Source organism: Fusarium fujikuroi, chromosome FFUJ_chr06 (genome assembly GCF_900079805.1).
Source record: "Fusarium fujikuroi IMI 58289 draft genome, chromosome FFUJ_chr06".
Taxonomy (NCBI): domain Eukaryota; kingdom Fungi; phylum Ascomycota; class Sordariomycetes; order Hypocreales; family Nectriaceae; genus Fusarium; species Fusarium fujikuroi.
In genome coordinates this window covers 2072195-2094643 of record NC_036627.1, presented here as the reverse complement: position 1 = coordinate 2094643, position 22449 = coordinate 2072195, and the positions used below count along the sequence as shown (strand labels likewise).

The 22449-nt window shown below is 47.3% G+C and overlaps 4 protein-coding genes; 3 read left to right on the top strand and 1 right to left on the bottom strand.

Annotated features, from left to right (window-relative positions):
* Positions 1-373: 373 nt before the first annotated feature.
* Positions 374-1761, top strand: FFUJ_05997 (probable isovaleryl-CoA dehydrogenase; the record flags this gene model as incomplete). XM_023579272.1 has 2 exons in its annotated part: positions 374-1566; positions 1671-1761. 2 exons carry the CDS (start codon positions 374-376, stop codon positions 1759-1761), a joined length of 1284 nt encoding a protein of 427 aa, XP_023432140.1.
* A 2509-nt stretch (positions 1762-4270) lies between these two features.
* Positions 4271-5529, top strand: FFUJ_05996 (related to D-arabinitol 2-dehydrogenase; the record flags this gene model as incomplete). XM_023579271.1 has 5 exons in its annotated part: positions 4271-4631; positions 4687-4756; positions 4813-5238; positions 5294-5414; positions 5470-5529. The coding sequence occupies 5 exons, from the start codon at positions 4271-4273 to the stop codon at positions 5527-5529; spliced, it is 1038 nt and encodes a 345-aa protein (XP_023432139.1).
* A 6153-nt stretch (positions 5530-11682) lies between these two features.
* Positions 11683-13301, top strand: FFUJ_05995 (uncharacterized protein; the record flags this gene model as incomplete). XM_023579270.1 has 3 exons in its annotated part: positions 11683-11791; positions 11843-12033; positions 12099-13301. The coding sequence occupies 3 exons, from the start codon at positions 11683-11685 to the stop codon at positions 13299-13301; spliced, it is 1503 nt and encodes a 500-aa protein (XP_023432138.1).
* A 1174-nt stretch (positions 13302-14475) lies between these two features.
* FFUJ_05994 (uncharacterized protein) lies at positions 14476-19038 on the bottom strand (the record flags this gene model as incomplete). Its single annotated transcript, XM_023579269.1, has 1 exon — positions 14476-19038. One exon carries the CDS (start codon positions 19036-19038, stop codon positions 14476-14478), a length of 4563 nt encoding a protein of 1520 aa, XP_023432137.1.
* Positions 19039-22449: the final 3411 nt, after the last annotated feature.

Sequence of the window (22449 nt, the reverse complement as noted above, 5' to 3'; positions counted from 1 at the left end):
AAAAAGTCTGTGACGAGAACAAGAGGCTCTTTCAATGAAGAAGGACGGGAAATAAGGAAGCTCTTCTCAATTCTCCTAAAGAATGAACAATCTCTAAAGCCGAAGCGCGGGCTACGTCTAAGGCCGAGGCTTGTGACGTCGAAAACCTGGGGTAAGCCGGCCGACCGATAGAAGCCGCGAAGACGGCTATCGAAGCCCGTGTTTTCCGGCCGCTTTTCACTCCCTCGGTCGTGTCATTTTCAAATCTATCTAAGAAAACAAGAAGAAGAAGGGAAAACAACCAAGATAAGCAGAGAAACACTCTCATCATCTCGTTTCTCTACCATTCATTCATTCATTCACTTCATTCATCTCAGCCGTAGACGCCTTCACAATGGCAACAAGTGTACGAACATTCAGATCACTGGCACGACCTGTCGTGGCACGTCGGTTCCGTCCAGCTGTCACTCCCCCTGTCATTCAGTCTCGCTTGCACTCTTCTAAACACCCCAAAGGCTTCGAAGCCCCTTCAAATGAGGAGCTCGATGAGTTGAGGGAGCGTGTGCAGGAATTCACACGCCGTGAGATCACAGAAGAGGTCGCCGCAAAGACAGACAAGACAAATGCCTTCCCAGCAGAGATGTGGCAAAAGCTTGGTGAAGCTGGCTTTCTAGGCATCACAGCTGACGAGGACGTTGGCGGTCTTGCCATGGGTTACCAGGCGCACATCATTGTTATGGAGGAGCTATCACGAGCCTCTGGTTCTATCGGTCTCAGTTACGCAGCACATTCACAACTCTGCGTTAACCAGTTACAACTCAATGGATCTCCAGAGCAGAAGCAAAAGTACCTACCTGGCCTCATTGCTGGCACAAGTGTTGGCGCGCTGGCCATGTCTGAGTCTGGTGCTGGCAGTGACGTCGTCAGCATGCGAACAACAGCAAAGGCCGTTGACGGTGGCTATGTCCTGAACGGATCCAAGATGTGGATCACTAACGGCCCTGACGCCGATGTTATTGTGGTTTACGCCAAGACAGAGCCCGAGAAGGCCTCTAAAGGTATCACGGCCTTCATCGTGGATACCAAGAGCGAGGGCTTCAGCTGTGCTCGCAAACTCGACAAGATGGGCATGCGCGGCAGCAACACCGGCGAACTGATGTTTGACGGTGTTTTCGTACCTACAGAAAACATCCTTGGCAAAGTCAACGGAGGTGTGCGAGTCCTGATGGAAGGTCTCGATCTGGAGCGCTTGGTGTTGAGCGCTGGACCTCTGGGCATCATGCAGGCTTCGCTAGATGTTTCCCTACCCTTCACACACCAGCGCAAGCAGTTCGGTCAGCCCATCGCTCACAACCAGTTGCTCCAGGGCAAGCTCGCCGATATGTACACGAAGCTCCAGGCTTCTCGTGCCTATACCTACACAACCGCCAAGGCGGTCGATGAGAACGGTTTGATCCGCACACAGGACTGCGCGGGAGCCATCCTGTATGCGGCTGAGCGGGCGACGGAGTGCACACTCGACTGTATTCAGCTTCTTGGTGGAATGGGCTATGTTGAGGAAATGCCCGCATCACGATTGCTTCGAGAGTAAGTTTAAGACCCCTTGTTGTCTCTCCGGTATCAATCTTCAAGACATTGAGGGCCTTGGGCACATAACTGAATTCTGAACCGCTCACTAACCACATTTTTAGTGCCAAGTTATATGAGATTGGAGCCGGTACTTCCGAGATTCGAAGAATGGTTATCGGTCGGGCTTTCAACAAGGACTATGCGCAGGCTTGAAGAGAAAGTATAACAACACAGCATGATGTGTGGGCTCACCTATGAAAACACGCGCCAGGATCAATGCATTAGCCATGAAATGATAGAAACCAGGCACCGAGCCAGCAGAATAGCCCCACAGGTGTAGCTATCGTCGACTCTCGCAGGGCCAGGTCTTAGACGAGAGCGATCCGATCTTGATTAAGCATGCTATGATGCAAGAATCGCGTATCAAGATATTGGCTGGAATGGATTGAATAACCAATAAAGCACAGGAACTAAGAAACGAGAAGATTAAAAAAAATCAAAATCCATGAAAGTGTCAAGTCTGAGACAGTTTGTGAATCTCACGATGCACCAAGCGACAAGCCCCACGCAACTTATGAGGAGTAGTTCATGGAGGCTCAATGAAATCCCCAACCTCTAACAGGCATGTCTGGGTTGCCATTGGGTACTTCAGACTCTCTCACTTGCTGACAGAGTTGATAGCAAATTACGGAAGAATTGGTCAGGAATTCAGCGGTAGAGCACTGAATTATACGGAGTAAAGATCGTGATATTACATGGTATGTCTAATGGTGTTGAGTTGCCGCGGTCACTCCCACCAAGATGACATTTCCTATCAGGCTCTTGTCATGACAAGTTTCCATTTGTTTCCAATGCTCCAATAATACCGCCCGGCACAGAACTCGAATGAAAAGCCCTGGTTGATTTTGCTTTTGATACCTGGCTTGGTTGATTTGCCGAGGGCCTCGTGACAGGATGATCCGATTCAAACAGGTCGGCTAACTTCTATTGTTCTCTTCTCGCTAGTTCTCTCTTCTCTCTCCGGAATGAGATGAGACATGAGAAATTCCGATCGATCAAAATGTGACACTGTTACATATGTTTGTACTTCTGACTCTGGCATGCCGAACGGTGAAGGGGTGCCAACACACCTCACCTGCACACCGAGCATAATAGACCCGCCACCGACATGTTGAAGTGGTGGCCCTGACCATTCTTGGCTTCATGCCGTGAGCAACTTTCTTTGCTTTTCTTTGCTTTTCTTTTCTTCTCAAGTCACTCTACCACCGAGATCATAGGCTATTGCAGTCTGCATGTTGAGGCTCTGAAACACCCAGCCGGACACGAGTGATGATTTGCTTGTCTAGAACGTTTAGAAAGTCGGTTTTGATGCCGTAGAGCTGAGCTATGCGGCCACGGGCAGGGATTGTAGAGATAATTGGAAGAGAGGAAACATTGGCTTTGGGGATTGTTCCATGGGTCTCGATACCCCATGCTCTCACCTAGAGAGCTCCTTGGTTAGGCGAGTGTTAACATTGTGGGGATGTTTCTGGCCTCCACCCCCAGGTCCGAAAATGGAAATCCGGGACAGTTCAAGTGTCAGGGGTTAGTTAGTTGGTGCACTACCACGATCGGGCTTCTATAATTTTGGGTCCTCGAGGTTGAATAGCTGCTGCCTGCGAGTCTCGTTAGTCTCCATCTCGCTTAAGCCATCGAACATGTTGGAAGACTTTGATGGTATGATTCCGGTATGTTCTTAGTATAGTCCAAAGGCCACTTAAGAGAGATGAAGTTAGGTCAGGTTCTGGGGTCATTCTCTATAGACTGATGCCTGGGGCGGGGTTCCCATCCAGTCAGTCCACAGAATATCTGAGCGTACCTTAGCAGTAGACTGTAATAATGTCTTGGTAATGATGGGTAAATGAGGGGAAGGCAAAGCAAAGCAAAGCAAAGGGAAGAAAGATGAGATGGATGGGGAATTCTAGACCGTCAATGGTAATGTGCGTTGCCAAATTGGAACAACTGGAAGGGATCCGCGCATATGATCCCCGTTGCTGCATCATGGATTCGAGATAGAATTGTGGATTTGCCCATCAAATGTCGTTGAGATGAGATGAGAGCCGGCCGAACCGGGGGGTGGGGGCCAGGTTTCTAGTGGACTCTGGAGGCTTTTTTTGGTGGGGAGCTCTCCCGTCACTCAGGCCCAGGCGGGATGAACGACGAGTGCTACCTACACGAGACCTCAAAATTTTGGGAAATGCAACGGGAGGCTCAGCATAATATCAGCAAAGTCTTTTCTGGTGGTGGTCTAGCTCCCTTTACGAATTCTTGGTGGTGTAGGTAATACGCAATAACAAATTAATAAATAACAATTGCTTCGCACCTCCCCATTACTTCATCGCCAATTATCCCCCTCCTCCTCCTCATTCATCCATCCACCCAATTGTCACCACTGTTCTCCAATTCGAATTACAGTTGACTTTGGCGGCATCATTGGCGTACATCTTTTCCCGCTTTGTTCCTGGGCGCTAATCAACAGTGCTTATCCCTGCACCATCGACGTCAAGCTGAGGGAGCTCCAGCTCAAGCTATTGCCACTTGAGCTCACAAGTCTTGGGTTTTGGGCTGCCACAGTTTGCTTTCATAAAGCAACATCGTCTATCTCAAGAGAGAGTCTTCCTTGTCTTCTTTCCTCTTTCACGCGTCTTCTCGTGATACCCACACTTTGGGTTGCTCATTGACAATGTCTTTTGCACCCGCTCTGCGCCTTTGTGCGCGCCGGATTGCCTCCCCGGCTCTGATCTGCCCTTCTATCACGTTCGCTGGTGCACGAAAGCTTCACAGTGGCCCGCCTCGCCAGGATAAGCCAGGAAAATACGCCCAAACTGACCCTCAGATCGAGGTCGAGTACCCAGAAGACCATGAGCTCCCTAGCAGCGAGCCTGTCGCTGGCACTGGTGGCCAGTACGTGAAGCCCACACTTCCTACATTTTCGCTTGATGGTCATGTCGGTATCGTCACTGGTGGTGCTCGTGGTTTGGGTCTTGTCATGGGCCAGGGAATGGTCTTTTCTGGTTCTCACCTTGCTCTCGTTGACATGAACAGTGAGTGCATATCCTGTGATCAGCGGACAAAGAAGTCATACTGACCATGCCACAGAGGAAGAAGCTGAAAAGCAGACCAGTCTTCTCATTGAAGCTTTCAAGAAGGAGAACCCTCGAGCTCGACGGTGAGTTCATCATTTCACAAGCTCCAACTGTGCCAGACTAAACATATCCCCCCTAGGACCCCAAAGGTCACAGCCCACTATGCCGATGTTTCTGACCCTGAGTCTGTCGAGGCTTGTATCGCTGAGGTCGTTCAGGAGCATGGAAAAATCGACAACCTGGTCACTTCAGCTGGCTTCACCGAGAACTTTGAAGCTGTGAACTACCCCATCGACCGTCTCCGCAAGCTTTGGGCTGTCAATGTCGACGGTACTTACCTCTTTGCGACCTCAGTTGCTCGCCACCTGATGGAGCGAAGGGCCCCAGGAAGCATTGTAATGATCGGTAGCATGTCCGGTGCCATTGTCAATGTCCCTCAGCCACAGGCTCCCTACAACGCCGCCAAGGCCGGTGTTCGGCACCTTGCCGCATCTCTCGCCGTTGAATGGGCTCATGCCAACATTCGAGTTAACTGCATCTCTCCTGGATACATGCTGACTGCTCTGTAAGTGTACTCAAAGCTAAGTCCAGTAAAGCTGTAACTAACGTGGTCACCACAGCACTCAGAAGATCCTTGATGACAACCCTGATCTCAAAGCGAAGTGGACCTCCCTCATCCCCCAGGGCAAGATGGGCCAGCCTCAAGATCTCATGGGTCCTGTTGCTTTCCTGCTGTCTGATGTAAGTGTACTCCCTGGCGTTTCGAAGTTCTGAACTGACCGGTGATCCTTGACAGGCCTCCTCCTATGTCACTGGCGCTGATATCCGAGTTGACGGCGGTTACACAGTAACTTAAGTTTCTATGAAACAAAGGCGAAAAGGAGTTTGGCTAAAATTGCACCCTGATTGATTTTTCTTACAGTTGGGCTGGCGTGCCCGATAGCGATTGGAATTTGATAATGCAACTAATGAGACGAGGAAACTTGCACATCGATCGATGTCTCGAAGAAAATGAGCACATATGCTTTCTATAACTTTTGAGGTTGAGATTGAGATTTTTACATTGACATTGACCTGCAACTTGCTTTATTTTCAAGTCGAAATACAAATGGTTAATGTGGTCAGAAACGGGTTGACACTTATGAATACCTAGTAATGTTGTTGCGTGAAGTGTTGCTTATGCACACATCATGTGTCGTGAGGATCTCCCACTATACTAATTTGACCTAATGGTTCTAAGGGGGCCTGTGGGTTCTTTGAAATGTTCTCTTGATAAATCTTTCGTGTTCCCTTGTCCGGAGTGCACATTTGATTGGGCATGGTCGTCAACATTCGCGCACTCCGTACTTTTGCTTTTGCTTATCAGCTATTCTTGCTTTGAACATGCATTTCTTGGCAGCACTAATAAAAGGCTAGTTGAAAATTTTCATTCATCGTAGCTCAGCCCCTATCGTAGTTCACGGCATGCCTACTTATTAGATAAGGTACGGTCAAAGAGATGCCGGTAACTATGTGACACTTCCCGAGATCGGATAGCTGCAGATTAAAACCCATGACATTCCCGAGTGCAACCCGCCACACCCAGCATATGCCTGACGGTACTGCCGACCGGAACAGGATCGGGCTGCAGAGAAACCCCAACACGTTCGTTGACACCGATGCCATGGTACAGCCAAACAGCTGCCGTTGTAGGTTAGATCAGCTACAGCACACAATCACGTCTGGATGCAACTATAGATGCAGCCACCACGATTGTTGGGTATCAGTCAGATGTAAGGGTGAAAACTCTGAGATTGTGTGATCGTTCGTGGCCGTGACCTAGATAGAATCTGGCACAACATGGTGGTTGCAGGACAGAGATATTGTAGTACCTAGGGTGGTTAAGCTTTACCATGAATCTGGATCAAATCTTATCCACGGCCTATCATGATACTATGTGGATGGATGATGAACAAGGTGATACAAGAACAGTGTCTAGAAAGTACAGTGCCTATTCGAATCAATGCTCATGAATGCCACTATTATCATTCCGTCGTCGCCGTTAGTCCAAGATATGTACGGAGTAGTAGGCTGTCTTGAATGTCAACTTCATTGTCACTCCATGCCTGACCTGACCTGACCTGGCCTCCGACATCCGATAGTCGAGCGATGACCCTCCGAGTGATACAGATGGCGCAATTACCCTGAAAATCAGTGTCGGCCCGCGGTGACCAAATAGGAAGCTTTGTATTGCATTTTTTGATCATCTGCAACCCCTCCAGCTCTGACAGAAGCTCCAGTCCAGGATCTCTAGCAAGGATCCCCACAACCATGAAGCTTGGGTGTGGCTCGCAGCGTGGGGAGGCCTGTCGACTCGAGGCACATGAAGGTAAGGTACCTTAACTTGCACTGGACTCTCGACCACGTGGGTGCATGACCTGGGTGAGATAAACGATGAATGAAGATCTCGCCGCAAGCAAACTCGATGGTATGTCCGTCGAGAGCAGGTCATTCACGCACTCATACAGAGTATGTATGTTTGTTTCCCTGGACAAAGGCCCAAACGCGGCGTGGTCGTGGTCGTGGTCGTGGTCGTGGTCATGGCATACAAGAGCTCTCTCAAGCTCAAGCTCTCCACAGTTAGCCGAGTCTCCCAAGTCTCCAACTCTAAAGCCGACGTTGAGCACCTCTCCCCCCATCATTGCCGGTTTCAACCTAGGCACAATCCTCCGTGCCGATACGTGTGACGAATCCCGCAATTCCTCTCGGCCGACAAATGCTTGAACTCTCGAGAAAGTTTACCTCTAGCCCAAGCCTAGAGACGGGATGGCTGGATGAACCCCTCCTTTCATCATCTCAGCGTCAGGTGCCTCTAGGAACAAGGCGACCTCCGCCTAAAGAGTTCTGAATTGGTCTCGTGAAACATTACAGTGCATACAGTACAGCTTGGAGCTTAGTTACTTGGAAGCGGGGAAGAGCTTCAGAGAAGCGAAAGTCTGAGAAACGAACGCATCGAGTCTGTGCTGTCCCATGTGGCTGATGTGGTCAGTCACACGACCATGACGACGCTGGGTACCTTATCGATCCACCCCGCCGAGAAACAGATCAGAAGACTCTAGAGAAAATCACGCCTCCTGGAAGAGGGAAAGACAAAAGGGAGAGAAAAAAGAAAATCGATCAAAGGCAATGAAAGGATTGAGCCGTAGTGGAGGGGAATCCCGGTAGGACTCCTGCAGCCAATCCACCCAGTCAACCAGGTTGATCATCTCGCCCGGATAGAGGTAGGCAGACTAGTTTATGTCAGACAATGTGACGGTTTCAGCTTCTGAGAGGTCAGGAGATGAGTTGCAGATAGGTTAGGCTCTGAGTCGTTATCTGAGTCGTTAATAACCGTTCTAGAACTCGGTGTGAATGTCATGTTTCGGTTGGGTCGAAGATCGTGCCCGTTTTGGGCGGTATTGAATCAGGAACCACAAGGGAGAAGGCTCGCAGAGCCGCAAACCGTGTGTACCTGATGGCCTCTGTTGGTTCCGAGGCCGAAGCCTCGAGCGTGATACTCCGTAGGTAGTGCACCCGGGTAAAGGCTGAGAGTCCGGGAACTTGAACTGCCTACTCCGTAAATTCAAACTGAAAGAAAGCCGTTATAGATCAGGGTTATCAGTTATGACTAACTTTCGATCTATTGAATCTGCAAAAGCCTATTGCCATGGGGGCGGTGAATTCATTCACGGTCATATATCATTCAGGTCCAGAAGGCGGCCAACACGAAACATCTGGGTCCTGATTCATAGTGACAGCTCGCCCTGCATAAAGCTGGACAGTATTGACTTGGAAGTTGATGATTGGTAATATCTCATTTCAGTATTGGCCCCGTGACCTTGATGTTGAGATACATATCCTTGTCGATGGTACTGTAGGTAGCCCCTGTCCCCTGATGCACCCTACATAAAGTACTTAGCCACAGGTGCGAGACGAGGTGGGAGTGAGGAGACGGGACGGAAGTAAGGTCCTTCAGGTATTTGTACATAACCACTATAGGGAGACAAGAAAACGCGAAAGTCTTATCCTAGGTGATAAAAAAAAAAACATGGGTAATTAAAAACATCTCTAAGCTTAAACTAAACTTGTATAACTCTTTTCATCACTTAGAGTAGAGGTCCTAAGGTTCTTTGCTCTCCGAGGCAACTGTACACAGCTTGTCAGCCCTACTGCCCGTCCATCCACAGATATTCAGTGAGATGTAAGACAAGACTACAGATGCAGTGCCTACCTAGTAGCTAGATCTCTAAACCACCAAAGGATAGAACTCAAAATTCACAGTGTGTACATACCTAGATATGATAAAAGCGACTACACAGGTAATCTGGCTTTAAAATTGGGTCAAAAAGTTCCAATCATCATCAATGGAGAATGGATCTCATCAGTCGAGGTCAGCCCAAGTCTATGCCCATGTGAGAATAGAAACCCGTGAGCTTCAGCCCGTGGAAGGGCACGCACGTCACAGGGTGCCCGCGTGTCCGGTAGTTCAGGTTCCAGTGTAACCCCCCCTACTAGCGTATATTTTTCCATCCACTGCCCTTGTGTCGTCTGTGGGTTCCAGAAGTTCATCAAGTTTGAGGAATAGGTTGGTATTGTTGGGCTCTTTCGCTGCGAGATGCCAAGTAGATCTTCTCGAGTAGAACATCAATTAGATTCTGTTTCTTCCAATTTCTTGTATCGTGTAATCATGAGATAGCCTTGAGCTTCTCTGAATCGTTCCTCTACTTTGACATCCGGGCACATCCAAGACAAGGTACTAACTAATCCCCAGGGCATGTAGGCAGACCCGGGACAGCCACTAGAAGCCCCGCCAAGCTCTGGTCCGCGGGTGCCTTCCCATGCTTTCTAAAGGTCATGGGAAGCTAAGCTAGGGAAGGAACAGCTCCATCGAACCCAGATCACCAACCGAAAGAGCTCGAGTTCTAGTCCAGGCCATCTTAAAGCCCATGGTCGAGGTTTCCTTTTTTTCTTCTTCCATTTCCCCATCCCGTTTTTACTTTTATTTTATTCTCCAACCTCTTACCTTACCTAATTTAAATAACGTCTCCTTGGTACTAGGTATTGCATTCCACTCCACCTCACTTCTTTGTACAGTTCCTTACATCTCTTCTTCCAGCAACTGCGCTGTCTTCCTCCCTGACATTCGTGGCTTGCGTGCTTGCTTTTGGCTTCTCACCTACAGCTCCAGCACCCGATAGCACCTCAAGTCCACTATTGTCTGTGGAGGGACCACCTCCACTGAGCTACCTACTTACTTTGCCTACTACTCAAGCACAATACCTACCACACCTAAGGTAAGGTAAGGTACCTACTAGACATAGACTACGACGCAGTACGAACCGGCTTCGACAGCACTCAGATGAGGTGACAAGCATCCCTCACGTCAACTCCACCAAAGAGATAAACGTGCTGGGTGATAAGTCGCTAGAACCCAAGCCCCCTGGCGTCCTGGCTCTCCCGTCGAGGCAGAGGCTTTGTTTCATTCCGCTGTCAGGGTACTCCGTACTCACTCGTCAAAATTGGATCATTGTGGCCTGGACCGGTCAGCGAAGTAGCGGCCTCTCCGGAAGGTACCTGACCTTGTTCGTCTCTCTCCACCGTCTTTCGCCGCCATCTTGGCCGACCAAGCGGACGGGACTCCTTTTCAATCCTTCTCCCTCCCGTCGTCACAAGCAAAACTATAGGAACCATTGCCTTGCACTTTTAAGTTTTTTTTTTTTTTTTTTTTTTTTTTTTTTGCGACACACCGATCTTGTTATCTATTTTGCAATTCCATGTCTTTTTGAAAAGTGCAGAGTCGGCACGGCATCAGCTCCGAAGCTTATCGGCCCCGGGTTATGAAGACGTGGGAGTCTTCCGACAACTTGACTTGTACAAAGAGGTACTCTTTCACCTTGAACCCAGCATCAGCTGCCGCCTCCGACTTCGCCGCCACTTTGAAGTTTTCATGTATACCGACCCAACGAATTCAGTAGTCCGAAACGTACCCATGAAATCCAGCTTAAAGTACTCGATATCTTCAGCTATTGTCATCAGGCCCTCCACCGGCTCTCCACCGTCTTTTTCTTCGGTTCACTAGCAGGTACAGACTTTTTTACCTCTGGACCCTGAATTTTCTATATCTTCAACTGTCCATTCTTCTTTTCGTGCCCCTAACCTCGTGACGCGCAGACTTTATTCGTTCCTAAAAGAGGCTTCAACCTGCAGATGTAACAAAACAGCCCCGAACACACTGTTACACTTACACGGCACCTGAACGGCCCTCGATTTAGTTCACGACCAAAGCTAAAGCTAAAGCTCACGCCGAGCTAAGCTTTCTACTGCATCACTCGAGTTTCACTCACCAAAGTTGTCTCGCTTCACCAGCACAAGGTCCACAGTTTATTACTTTCGCCGCTTTTTTGCACACGAGAAGCCAATTTTTGCGTCACAAGCTTACGAGTCACGGGCCATCTTGAGGTTTGAGGTTCTCTTTGCAACGTTGTTTCTTTCTGAGGGAGATCGACAATCATTGATCCACGCGAGAAGAACAAATTAAGAGCAGAGACAAAAAGTCTTGTATAACCTGCACCGTCTGTGCTGCACCTCCCAGACCAGTTTTGGTTGCCCGATCACAGGACCGTTGAAACATCAACTTCAGCGATCCAGAAGCCTTTTACCAGCGAATAATCCTTTGTCTCGGTTTCAAAACTTCCAACAACTGTGACAGTGGTTTACGGCACCCAAATTGGAGATTGGCTATCGCTATTTACTGAGTGACACTGTGTGTGCCTGCAATCATTTAACCTCTGTCGATTCCACCATAGGCCCGTTATCCCTCACTTATATTGAATTTAGCGACCATGCTTCATACTGCTAGTCGTCGATAAACTCTTTTACGCCGAAGAATCATTGGGTGGCATTAGCAGCCGTGTGTTGATCACGCCAAGCGCATATCTTATCATTGCGGAGGCTACTGAACACTTCAAAATCTTCAGACATGGATTCAAATATGCCTATGATACTGCCGAAGGGCATTGTCATCAATTCCAAAAACATATACAAGGAGGTTGCTGATTTCCCTTTGGTCCCCCCTGACAAGGTTTGGGAGTACTGGCATGGTAAATTTCTAATCTTCCCTTAGCCATTGAATACCACTCATGCTTTCCTAGTGTATACGACCACATATAAGAAGCTCAAGGATCCGACTGCTTGCCGACTTGAAAACTTTTGGTGGCATGTCTGGGGAAGTGATCGCAGGTTTCTCAAGGGTAGTGCCTTGGCAAAACTCTACGAGGAGATCTCGGTTGGACCAACCTTTGTCCCCCTCAAGGGACCGCCAAATCGATGGGAAGGACCCGATGTATGTGTCATTGAGGCTGATCTTCTCACAGTGACATCCGTCGACAACTAACACAATCTACCCAGATACCACCCCTGATCAAACAGATTCTAGAAGCCGCTGAATCTCAGGCAGCCCCATCACTGACGCAAACCCAAGGGTCTCGCCCTTCAAAATCCACCGACTCAACGTTAAGGACATTATCTTCAAGTGCCTCAAAGCCGCCACCCACCCACCCAATCTTGAAAAAAGCCCGAGGGCCGTCATCATCAGGGCCTCGGCCAACCGCTCGTTTTGTATCACCCCATGAATCCGCTGATGAGGACGACATACCTTCTTCAGGGAGCACAGCCGCGACAGTGTCTGAGGCGCCCGTGTATGTAACGGATGCGCCGAAGAAGAAAATAACCATTGCGCCCCCTCAAAATCTCACCCTCTCGTCTGCCGTCACGAGTAAGAAAACCACTCAGCTAAGCAAATCGTCATCAAGCGCGGAACCGCCTGTTCGAGAGGCCGGGGCTAGAAAGTCAAGCGGGCCAAGGAATGGCACGCTGCAGCGGCCCGTACTTCACATTGCTCGCACAAACGTGGAACACGACCAACCAGCCTCTAGGGACATGAATGGAATGGCCAGGGAAGGTCGCACATATCCGATGAGCGATAAGGCACGAGGAAAGCAACCAGCAGTTCCTGTTCGGCCAGTTACATACAGAAACGAAGTCGTCAAGGACGTGATAGAAGAAGAAGCTCAGCCATCACCCCCTAAAGATCGACCTCGAAGCATCCATCGAGAGAAAGGCGTACTCCCCCAAGCTCGTTCTCTCATAAACCTGGCGAACCACGGACAGCGAAGAGGGTCAGGGGCTTCTTTAAGGTCGACTATCGGAGTGGGATCGCTTGAGAGTGGAAGAAGTCAGGAAACCCCCCCTATGTCACGATCCCATTCCCATGGCGGATATGATCAACCAAAACCGCACAACAACATCCGAGCACCTGGACTCTTTACAGAAGCCACCTCATCGACATCCAATGTTGCGGTGACTGGCACAATTCTCGATCAATCTGGGTTTGGATCCACGTCAGACTTGAGTACTATCGATCATTCACGGCTTGAACATCACACCATACCCGTTGTACCACCACAGCCCTCTATCCTCGATGCTCGTTTCACCCCAACTCCTCCTACTACAACAGCTAGTGTACCACTAGGACGCACAAAAAGCCAGCTGACACTACTGCTTGAACGGGAAAAGGCACGAAGCGGTGATAGGCCGCGATCCAGAAACTAAAACATTCTTTGTATTCCAAAAATCCACTATGCCAGCGTTATTCTGTGTCGTGGTAAGGTCTCACCGCGGCTATGTACACCATTTGTAAACAAGGGCCTAGCTCACATATTAAGCAAAATGCTTCTTTCTCCGCATGGCTTTAGGTGCATTGTCACGGAGTGTTGAACGAATGCATCAAAACATCCGCAACCCGCATGGTTATTTGATATATATCCTAGATTCTTGCCATATGACGAAGGACTATTGGCTCAAAAGTGAAAGCTTGAGAGTGGCACGTCTGATTCTTCATACCATGATCGAACCAGGGGGTCGGGCGTTGATGGCAAAGCTGAAGACGGGCTTAAGGATTTATCTCACGTAGGAAATGAACGGGAATTTGGTTGATACCAATTAGATAAGGTAACTAAAAGTAAGGCATTGCAGATGCTGCTCAGGACTTGTCGAAAACAACGTTTTGAGTGCATGCTATTGTCCTGGAGCCTCCAAATTTCCGACATATTTGATCGAGGAAACGAAGGAATCATATAAAACACGACAATGGAAATTGTCTTATGACATTAATTTCTGTTCTTCTACTATTAGGAACCTGTTTCATTATCCATCCTTGAGTAAAAGTTTAATCATTATACTTCATAATACTGTATACTGTACCCTAGGTTTATGCTACATATTAGTTATTATATGAAATACGCCAAATTGTGGCGCGACGTTCGCGATTGGCAAAGCAAGTACTAAAGTCCGGAGTACCTAAGGAATTGTATTTTGGGAATCGCGTGACCTTATTTATGCCTGAAGGAAATATTCCAAGTGTTAACGCTGATGTTAATAATACTGGTATCTAATACTACAACCATAAAACTGGGGAACCTAGGAAAAAATAGCTACTAGATATTACTCTTCATCTTTTTGTAATCCAAGGTTTGCACCGTGTGTTTTGCCCAACCGACTTAAACAGTTCCTCAGGGTAAGCCGTCCAATCCGTTACTTATACCAAAAATCGATGACGTGTTGTAATAGGGGACGGAATGAGAATCCGCTTTGTGAAGAAATCGGTGATTGATTGAGTGTGTTCAGTTTCACAAAAGGGGAGGAATAAGTTTGATGTGTAATATAGCAAAGCATGATTCATGGTACGAAGAAAATGGCACCCGCGGAAAGCCAACATGAGACGTCACTAATCATCAAGCTTGAACATCCTGCGCAGTGTCCCAAACTTCTTCTTCTTGGGCGTGCCGACCTCTGAGCCGTCGATTGAAGCTGAGACGCCGTGGTTGGCAGCACCAATTTGGCTTTGGGAAATACTTCGACGCTTGAGGAAGCCCGTCTTTGTTGTTGGGGAGGACGAAGAAGGACCCAGACCGCCAGCGGTGGAAGGGCGCTTCTCCTCATCAACGACGTATGTATTTTGAGAGCCGTCGTCCAACTGATCCTCCTCTTCATGAGTGTTCTGATGGTCCTGGAGAGGCCAGTTTGCTCCGCGTTTGTGTAGACGCGAGCTATGTGCCTGGCTCTCACTATTGCTTCGAATGAAAGCCAGTCGCTGAGGGCCTCGTTCCAGGTGCGTGTCCCGACGCGATGCGCTTTCACTCGTGCTTCGAGAGATCTTGTCAGCAGGATCCTTCTTGCGACGCAAAATGGACGACATGAAACTGCCACGTCGTTTGTGACCTGGTCGACCACCTGTTATCTCGACGCTGTTGGCCTGCGGTGCAATTGCGTCTCGCCCCGAACCGCTTCGATTCAATGTTGCCCGAGGAACTGCGATAGCCGTCCCGTTGGAAGCAAGATTCTCCCGAGGTTGCTCTTCCTCATCATCGCTATCAGGAAGGTCAGGAGAATCTTGGACGCCTGCACGAGCAGGCGGGACTCCCATAGCGGCGGCAGCAGCATTGTCCGAAGCAGAACTGCGCATTGTTTTAGGTACACGCTTCTGCTTGGGGAGTGGTGAAGGAGTATCCTCGTCACTTGAGTCAACGAAACGACTTCTGAAGGCTGGGCGGCCCTCATCCTCATCACTCGAATCATCGAAGCGGCTGCCGCTCTTGGATTTCTTCCCCTTGGACAAACGGCCAAATCCAGAAACCCGCATGCGAGAGGAACTTGCATCATTGGACTCATTACGTAGTGACTGACGCATACGACCACCCATCATAACTGGAGGAGGAGAGCTAGTGTTCGAATTGCGGCGAAAGGCTGATCCAGTAGGTGACAGAGACCGAAGGCTGAATCGGCTGCTGCCCCTCGCGCTTTCTGGGGGAGGTGCTGCTGCCGCCGGTTCCCGTGTACTTCCTCTCATTGTCTTACGGAAGCCGAAGCCTTCTCCGCCGCCAGCCTTTGCACGTCGGAAGCTGCTTTCGCTTGAGTCAGATCCTCGGCGTGTAAGGGTTGGCTTCGTAGTAGATCGCATAGTAGGGCCCCTGTCTTCGGAATGCGCTCGACGCTGCGATTTGACCGCTTCCGACGTGGTCGCTGGCTGATAAGACGTTGGCCGACCACCATTCCTCTGAGTAGGAGCAGTATTGTGCCCATTAGCCGCCGGTCCATTGGCCCTAAGTGACTTGCGCATCGCAACACCAGCAGTAGTCTCAGGCTCTTGACGAAGGGACTTGCGCAAATGCCCATCGTGCGAGTTCTGAGGGCTCGAAGGAGCAGCGCCGGATCTCATAGATTTGCGCATTCCTCCGGTTTGAGCTGGCTCAGAATGACCGACTGTTGTAGCTTCACTAGCCCGCATAGATTTTCGCAGCTTGGCACCTCCATTCTGCTTTGCTTTCTCTGTAACAGGTGTTTTAACAAGAGGCTTCTCAACCTCATCACGAGGCCAACTAGTACCTGGTTGGATTTGGTAGATTCTAGTTGAACTGCGAAGCTTTTCTGAGACAGACGCATTTTCGGAAGTCTCCAGGGGTTCTTGTATAGGCTCTTCAGCAAGTTTCTGCTTTTGCTTCGCTTGAGTCTTTGTCTTGGGTTTCGAGCGTCTAACTGCTTCTGCTGGAGTATCCTCCTCGTCAGACTCCTCCATGGCCTCCTTCTCGAGCTGGCGTCTGTCCTTGGGGCTCAAACTTCTCCAATAAGCCTTCGCCGTTTCCCAGTCACTCGGTGTTCGAAGAGGCTTCTGAGAGGGAGTCTTAGCAGTGGACTGCTGAGACGCATTGGTTTCCTTGGATTTTGCAATAGCCTTCTCAAATACTTTCTGGGAGAATGCTGATTCGACGGGGCTGTCGACTACAGCGTCAAGGGACAAGAAACCATCGCCTTCCATGTCAGAGAGATCCTCATAAGCATCACTATAAATGCTGCTCCCATCTGACTCATCCGACTCTTCCTGGATGTCATGCATCTGAGAGCTTGAAGACACAGCACTGGTGGAATCGAAGGATCGACGAGTTGCAATCGGTGCGGGCTGATCAGCACCTTTTGGTGATTGACTTGAGCGAGGTTCTGATGAGGATACCTTGGCGTCCTCGGAAATAGCCTGCTCACCTGAAGCATCAGTAAGGCCAGCTGGGAAGCCCCCGGGAACATCGAAGAAGTCTTGCGGTGACTCTGCCTGATTCTCATCGGGAATTCGAGGACTAGGTTGTATTATCGAAATGGTTGGTATGTTGTCGCTTGGACTAGACTTCGCCGAACTACTCTCATAGGGGCTGGCAGGGTTGCTAATAGTTGTTTGAGTTTCGGACACAGGGTCGACAGAAGCCTGAGATCTGGGCATAACCACTGATTCGGATTCATCAGAGCTCAGGTCACTATTGCTTATATACCCTTGGCCGTCAACAGAAGTGACCACGGGGGGCAGTGGTTCCCGGTATCTGGAAGTATTAGCTTCGTTGCGAGAGGCCTGTTCCTGTGCCAAGACCGACCCAATAGCCAGATCACTTGACTGCGCCAATTCTTGGGCAGGAGCTTTGTGACTCGATTCTGAAGGCAACGAATCTGTAGCTGGAGGTGAAGCGGATCTCTCCATAGGTCGAACCAAAGGCCGCTCTTCAGGCTCCCTGACCTTCTTCTCGCGAATACTCCCAAATGAGGGTAGAGCAGGACGAGGGGTCATGGTCTCTTCTTCGTCCAAAGTTACTGAGTCTCTTTTGTTTCGCCCAATAATGCTATGCCAAGACTTTCTTGACTGTGGGCTGGCTATTTGTGGTGAGTCTGTATCTGAAGATGGAATAGACCCCCCTATAACAGCCGTGTTTCCATCATCAAAGCTCACCCTGACGCTCTTCTTCCGCGAGAGTTCTGTCTCCTCGCGCCCAGCCATACCTGACCAGGCAGCAGACGCATCTGAGCCATCTTCTGAGGGAGATGCATCCCGAGGACCGGAGTACTTAAGTGCGGATTTTCGTGGCGACAACGATCTTGGAGGCGGCTCATGCCTAACGAGTAGCTGATCGGTCTTAGGGGCAAAATGGGTTGTACGGGCAGGGCTATGGGCAGGACTCTCAGAATGCACGCGACTTCTTCGCACAGTCTCACTGGGACCTGGGATTGGTGCAGCTTCCGATGGATGTTGAGGTGGCGAGGTTGATTTCACAGGGATGGCATCTACTCCATCCATTGGGTATTCGTTAGTAGGCGCCGGCTGGACAGCAGCCCGTGGTTCCTCCTCTAGTTCGGGGTCTTCATGCACTACAGAAGGACGCTTTCTAACCGATGCTTCGGATTTTGTTACTGCTGGTGGGACTCCAACAGTCTGGCTCGGATGTCTCGAAGTCTCAACACCTGGCTCTTGTTCTTGTTGAATCAATGCTTGCCCAGTTGGCAGGTTGGAGTCTGGCTTCGCCTCACGCTTGGCCTCTGGCTCAGACTCAGGATCCGATTCGAGCTCAGCTTCTGGGTGCCCAGGCTGTTGCGTTGTAGCAACAGAAGTAATCGAAGGGCTTTGTGGGCTTGCGACTGCCTTTGGTGGTGGTGAGGCTGGCTCGACTGCAGTGCCCCTGAGTCTCCCGACGGTTCCCTTGGACAAGTGAGTGCCAGTTCTGGATCCATCATGCTTTTGCTTGCGAACAGATTTCTCCGATGCATCACGGACAGTCTGATCTATCATCAAAAGCTGTGCCTGAGGGACCATCCGTCTCGAATTGGGATCGTACACCATGGCATTACTTGATGGGCTTGGAGACTCTGTCATAGAGCGAGGATACGAGAAATTGATAGAGTTCGGACTACTTGGCCGTAAATCTGCTGATGCCCGTTTATCAGCCACAGGGGCGCGACGCACGTTAGACAAATCGTTCCCTGTAGCTGCCCCAAACCATGAACCTTGAGCTTGTCCGCTTTTCATCTTTTGGCTTGCAGTTTGGAAATGTTGCGTTTGCAAGCTTGTTGCTCGTTTGTGGGTCGAGCTCTTCGGATTTGTCTTGTTGTGCTCATGCTGGGGGATTTTGGGCACTGGAGGAACATCCTGGGCTTGCGGGGCAGCGACTCGTGCTGGCGAAGGCGAGGGCGATCGAAAGGTCCGTTCGGTCATAGAACTCGCGCTTGGCGATCGATGTAGTTCCCGACTTCTCCTGTCCCGACTTCCTGTAGACGAGACGGAAGCGCTCCTCCGCGCAACTCTTTTCGATTGCACCTGCGACACATTGGTGGGGGTTGTAGGTCGAGCTTTTAGAGCTGCAGCCGCAGCAGCCGATGACAGAGATGGCGTCGATTCACGCCTTAGAAAGGCCGAGGCGGCGGCTGTCGTAGCGTTGGGATTGGCAGTCTCCCGGGTTAACGGCTGAGAGGAGAGCGCCATGTTAGCAACGACGTGTAATTGCGAAAGCGATGGAAAGGAAAAGAGAATTGGATCGAGAGGGGGGGCGTAGCATCAAGGGATAAAGGTCAAAGACAACAATCAAAGACATGAGCGAATGCGGCAAGTCTCGATAGGTGAGCTTAAGTTAATGGCTTTTGCCTACCAGGGCGGGTTCCGTAGCGGGCCAAAAGCCAAAAGCCAAAACCGGTTTTATGAGAGCCGCAATAGTGAACTGCGCAGAGGAGGAAGACGGCTCACCTGAGTGGGAGGACGATGCCTCCTTGAGCCTCCAAACATGATGGGCTGGATTAAGCTTGACTAGATCGAAAGCGGCGCAAGGCCAGCTCAGCTCAACAGACGGCTTGCATCAAGATCAAGGCCACGGATTTCCGGAGGTTAGTGAACAATGACGCTGAGATGTGAGTCAAGGTAGTCGTAGTAAGAGATGCTGTGTCGTGTATACGTCAGGATTAAACGGGATAGGTTGAGACGGAGATTAGGGTAGCTAAAAAAGTAGTTTGAGGAAGACTCCAAGGACTGGACCCGACGGAGACGAGGGAGGAGGGAGGTTCCATCCAGTCCATGCTCGTTAAAGACCCGACCTGATGACGACAGGTATGAAGCCACTAACACTAGCCTCAATTAGCAGACCCACCCTGTTTCTGGCATGTAATTTTTTATTCCGGTTGTTCCATGTTCCAGGGCGCATTGCATTGCATTGGACGGAAACTCGAGGGTCCAATAAGATAATTGTGATGACTTTGCTTGAAGTGATGGCCATTTATGTCATAGAAACCTCCTCCTGTTACTCCCTCCCCAGCAGCCCACGTCGACCAACACGTGGTTGTCGTTGTACACACATCCAATACTGTACAATGCCTCAGCTTTCCGGTTTTCAGTAGTGCCATCTGCTGCTGCACAGATCCATGGAGATCAGTAATTCAAATTGTAGATCAGTGCCTCATCAGGTCCCGTCTCGGCAGGCCTCCAGTTTCCACCTGCCGAGATCTACAAAGATTGCTCGGCGGAATAAACATAATAAACAATCTGGGGACTATTGTAATCTTGCTTGGTTGCTCGACCTGAGGCACGAGGCACGGCCGCCGGCTCACTCAAAGTCTGACCCTGACCCACTGAGGGACTGATCTTCGTGGTAGTGGCATTGTTCTGCATCGGGATTCGGATAGACCTGGGAGACAAATTGTACAGTAGTACCTACTAGGTTAGTAGGTTAGTAGGTAGCTGGAGAAAAGCAAGACTGTAAATCATCCAGCAAATGTAGAAGAATATACGCTCCACTGCTCAGGGCGCATGCATCCCATCAGTATTATAGAGCATTCTTTACAGTATGCTACTGCAAACATAATTCAACCACCTTTGACATTCATGGATGGGATGTTAAGCTAATAATAAAGCCCCCCGTATCTCCGCATATCCTAGATCAAAACCCACCTCAAATCTCCAGCTGAACTGAACAGCTTCCTGACGTCATAGCTTGACTAGGACGTTTCAATCGTAGCCGAGTCGCTTTCATGCAATTTTGCAGTATGTACCAGTAACGTCCCCCACCCAAAGACCGGCCACCCCTACAGACTGGCCACCTCAGCTAAAATACTAAAAACCCGATATTATAATTAATTAATAAATTATTATAACACTACATTTTTTATATTAAATAAAACTTTAATTAGTAAATATTTATATAGAAATTAATATAAAAATCCTTAAGTTTTAATTTTTTAATTTTATTTACTATTCTTTTTAATTATAAAGTTTTTTATATTTATTTATAAGCTTTTTTTATTATTAGAATCTTTATAAACTCTATATTTAGGTTATAAATAACTTTTTTATATTATTTTAGTTAATTTTCTTTATTTTCTTACTATAAAATACTTATTTCTCTATTTTATTGCTTAATATTAAAGTTATAATAGTTTAATTAACTATTAATCTTCTTAAAAAGCAGCCTAATAGTTAAATCTTATATTATAGAAGCTAGGACTTAGCCTAAAGCTTACTAAAGCTATATAAATAAATAAAAAGTCTTTAGGAGACTTAAATCTTACTCTTTTACCAGTAAATTTACTGTAATAGTAAAAAAAGGTATCTCTATAACTATTAGGTTTATTAAGACCTTTATTAGGTTTATAGGCTACAATTTAGTAGCTTTAAAGCTAGTAATTGCATTAGACTTTATAATAGCTTCTCTTTAAGCCTTATTATAAGTATATAGAAATATAATCTTACTAATATAACTATTATTAAAGATAAAAGTAAAATCTAAAAGAAGATAATAATATGCCCTCTTTAGAGAACTAAAAACTATAATATTTAATAGCTAAAAGATATAGGAAATATAAGCAGAAAGAAATAATAGATATATATTATTATTATAATATTCTTAAAGGAAATCTTCTATAATATAACTTTTATAGCTATTAAGAATAAAAAATTAAAGTTTATTTTTCTTCTTAAGCTATATTAATAAAATAAAGACTTTTCTTAATTAAATTAATACTAATTTATTACTTATCTAGCCCTTATTATTATATATAAATTTTTAGTCTTTTAGAAAGTCTAAATTTTTAGGGAAATATTATTATTAGACTGTTTTTCCCTTAAAAATAACTATAGGTCTTAAGACCTTCTTAGTTATTAAAATATACTTAAGAATTATAATTTAAATATAAAAACTAGGCTAATAAATAAATATTAACTTCTTTAATTAATAACTAAAAAATAGACTATTTATTTCTATTCCTTTTATTATTTTAACTTTATTAATATTATATTTATTTCTCTACTTAATTAGGTATATTACTGGTATTATAAAGAGCATAAAGAATACCTTTATTAATTTAAAAAAAGCTTTATAATATTAATTAAAGTTAATTTTCTTACCTTTTAATATTTTAATATTAGGATTTTATTTTAAAAAGCCCTATAACTAGTTCTTTCTAATGCCTTCTAGAAAGCCATTATAGATAGCAATCTTACTGGTAAACTCTTTAACTTACTAATATAATATAGGGTATCCTAAATTAACTTAAATAATAATTTAATCTTAAAGACTCTTTTCTTAAGTATTAAAGAGCTTTTAATAAGGTTTTTAGGCTTCTTTTAGTATTATACTTCCTTTAATCTAACCTTAAAGTATAAAACAGTTAATACTATAAGCTTTAGTTACTTTATTTACTAATATACTATCTATAACTATTTAAAATATAGCACTTATATCTTTTTTAGTAAAAAAAGGTATTTTAAATTAATTAATATTAGTTTAAAATTAATTAAAATTAAATTAATAGAATTATAACTATTTAAAGTATATATAAATTAGGTAGCTGGGTTAAGAATGAGGTGGCCAGTCTGTAGGGGTGGCCGGTCTTTGGGTGGGGGACGTTAGTT